Genomic DNA, 1,670 nt, shown 5'->3' with positions numbered 1-1,670 from the left:
TCGTGGCCTGGAGCAGAGTGTGTCAGGAGCAGGTTCTCTTCCTATGGCTCAGGCTTCTAGCTACCCACACCCATAGTGGACAAAGTTCTAGATGAAGACCCCAGAACCAAGGTTCTGGGCAGCTAAGGTAACCATTAAGGGGTCCCAGGTAAAGGGGGGTGTCTGTCACGTAGGTGCTACAGACAGTGACTTTGGGTTGGACACCGCCTGCAGGACTCTGGCCAGCCACCTCAGTGGAACCAAGAGGCCACACTGGGGACCGTCTGGTACTTCTGGTCCCATTGCAGCTGCCTGCACGCCTTGCAGAAGGCCAGGGCCATGCTCCCCAAGCGAGGCCTGAGCATCTTCCTCCAGCGAAAGTAACGCTGGTAGCTCAGGCTATCCCTGTCTAGCTGCTGCAGGTATCGAGCCAGGTCCCCTGGGCTCTTGAAGTCATCCACGTGGATGAAGGCGTCAGGGGGCAGGAACCGTTCGTAGTTCTCCCTGCTGGGCCCCAGGACCACAGGCACGGCCCAGGCTTCCAGAGCATTCCTCCACAGCTTCTCTGTGATGTAATCCGGGTGGAGGGAGTTTTCAAACGCCAGGTAAAACTTGTATCTGGCCAATGTCTCCGTCATGTTGCCTTGGGGAAGCGGTTCGTGTCCCTGACCGTACACATCGACATGGAGGTGACTCTTGAGGTTCTCGTAGTACTGCACCCGGGCCGACCTGGGGTTCCAGTTGGACACAGCCCAGGCCACTAGGTCAGTCTTGGCAGACAGGTTGACCTGGATTTGGCCCGGAGGCTCCGGCCACGGCTCCAGCCAGCCATAGGGCGTGAAGATGTCAGAGTCGCTGCGGTAAGACATGGTGAGGTTGAAGTAGCCATCCAGGGCTGACAGACGGCTGCAGTGGCTGGGCGACTCCATGCTGAACCACACCCAGCGCTGGCCTGGTGGTCTCGGCAGAGGCGGCAGCTGTGACCTGGGGTTGGCGCTGACTTCGCGGTGGTGGACGATGACCGCGTCTGCGTGGGGGTACAAGCTCCGGTTCGCGGTCAGCTGGCAGTCGACGGTACCCGGGAGCATCTTGGAACAGGGCGACAGAGCCACTGGTCTGTGGAAGGGCCACGTCCACAGTAAGATGAGGAGGGGTCTGGGGGCAGGGGGAGTCGGGGTGGAGGCTGGTCCTGGGGAGCGACCAGGAGCTGGGGGTCCGGGTCGGTCATAGGACACTCGGGTGTAGGAGAAGAAACCCAGGGCAAAGAGCAGCTGCAGCAGCAAGCTGAGGAGGCATGGGCGCCAGGGACACTGTGCCTTTACTGCCCGGGGCATATCCATGGCCTGGGGACCTGGGGAGAGAGGGAAGGATAGGAACGTGAGGCCCAACGTTATTATTCATGGTCATTTGACATTTTCAAAAGGGTTTCATGTAGCCCACGCTGGCCTCTAATAGCTTAATAGTCAAGGATGACGTTAATGCCTGGCTCTCTGGCTTCCATCTTCCAAGTGCTGGGATGACAGGCAAGTGCCACTATGCCCAGCTAAGTCTGGATAGACGCTGTGAGCATTCCCTCTGTGTCAGAAGAGAGAACTCAAACAATGACACTTAGAGCAAAAACCCAGAGACCCCAGGTCTTGCACCTTGGGTCCCTCTCCTCCTTAATTCTGGAGAAATGACCTCTACTCTGG

General features: G+C 58.4%; 1 protein-coding gene across 1 annotated transcript; it reads right to left on the bottom strand.

The window, feature by feature from the left end:
- Positions 1-230: 230 nt before the first annotated feature.
- On the bottom strand, positions 231-1,319 carry LOC119820343 (3-galactosyl-N-acetylglucosaminide 4-alpha-L-fucosyltransferase FUT3-like). Its single transcript, XM_038338987.1, has one exon. The coding sequence runs from the start codon at positions 1,317-1,319 to the stop codon at positions 231-233; it is 1,089 nt and encodes a 362-aa protein (XP_038194915.1).
- Positions 1,320-1,670: the final 351 nt, after the last annotated feature.

Source organism: Arvicola amphibius, chromosome 1, assembly GCF_903992535.2.
Source record: "Arvicola amphibius chromosome 1, mArvAmp1.2, whole genome shotgun sequence".
Lineage (NCBI taxonomy): Eukaryota > Metazoa > Chordata > Mammalia > Rodentia > Cricetidae > Arvicola > Arvicola amphibius.
The sequence above is the reverse complement of the archived record's forward strand: the minus strand, read 5'-3'. Positions and strand labels throughout refer to the sequence as shown.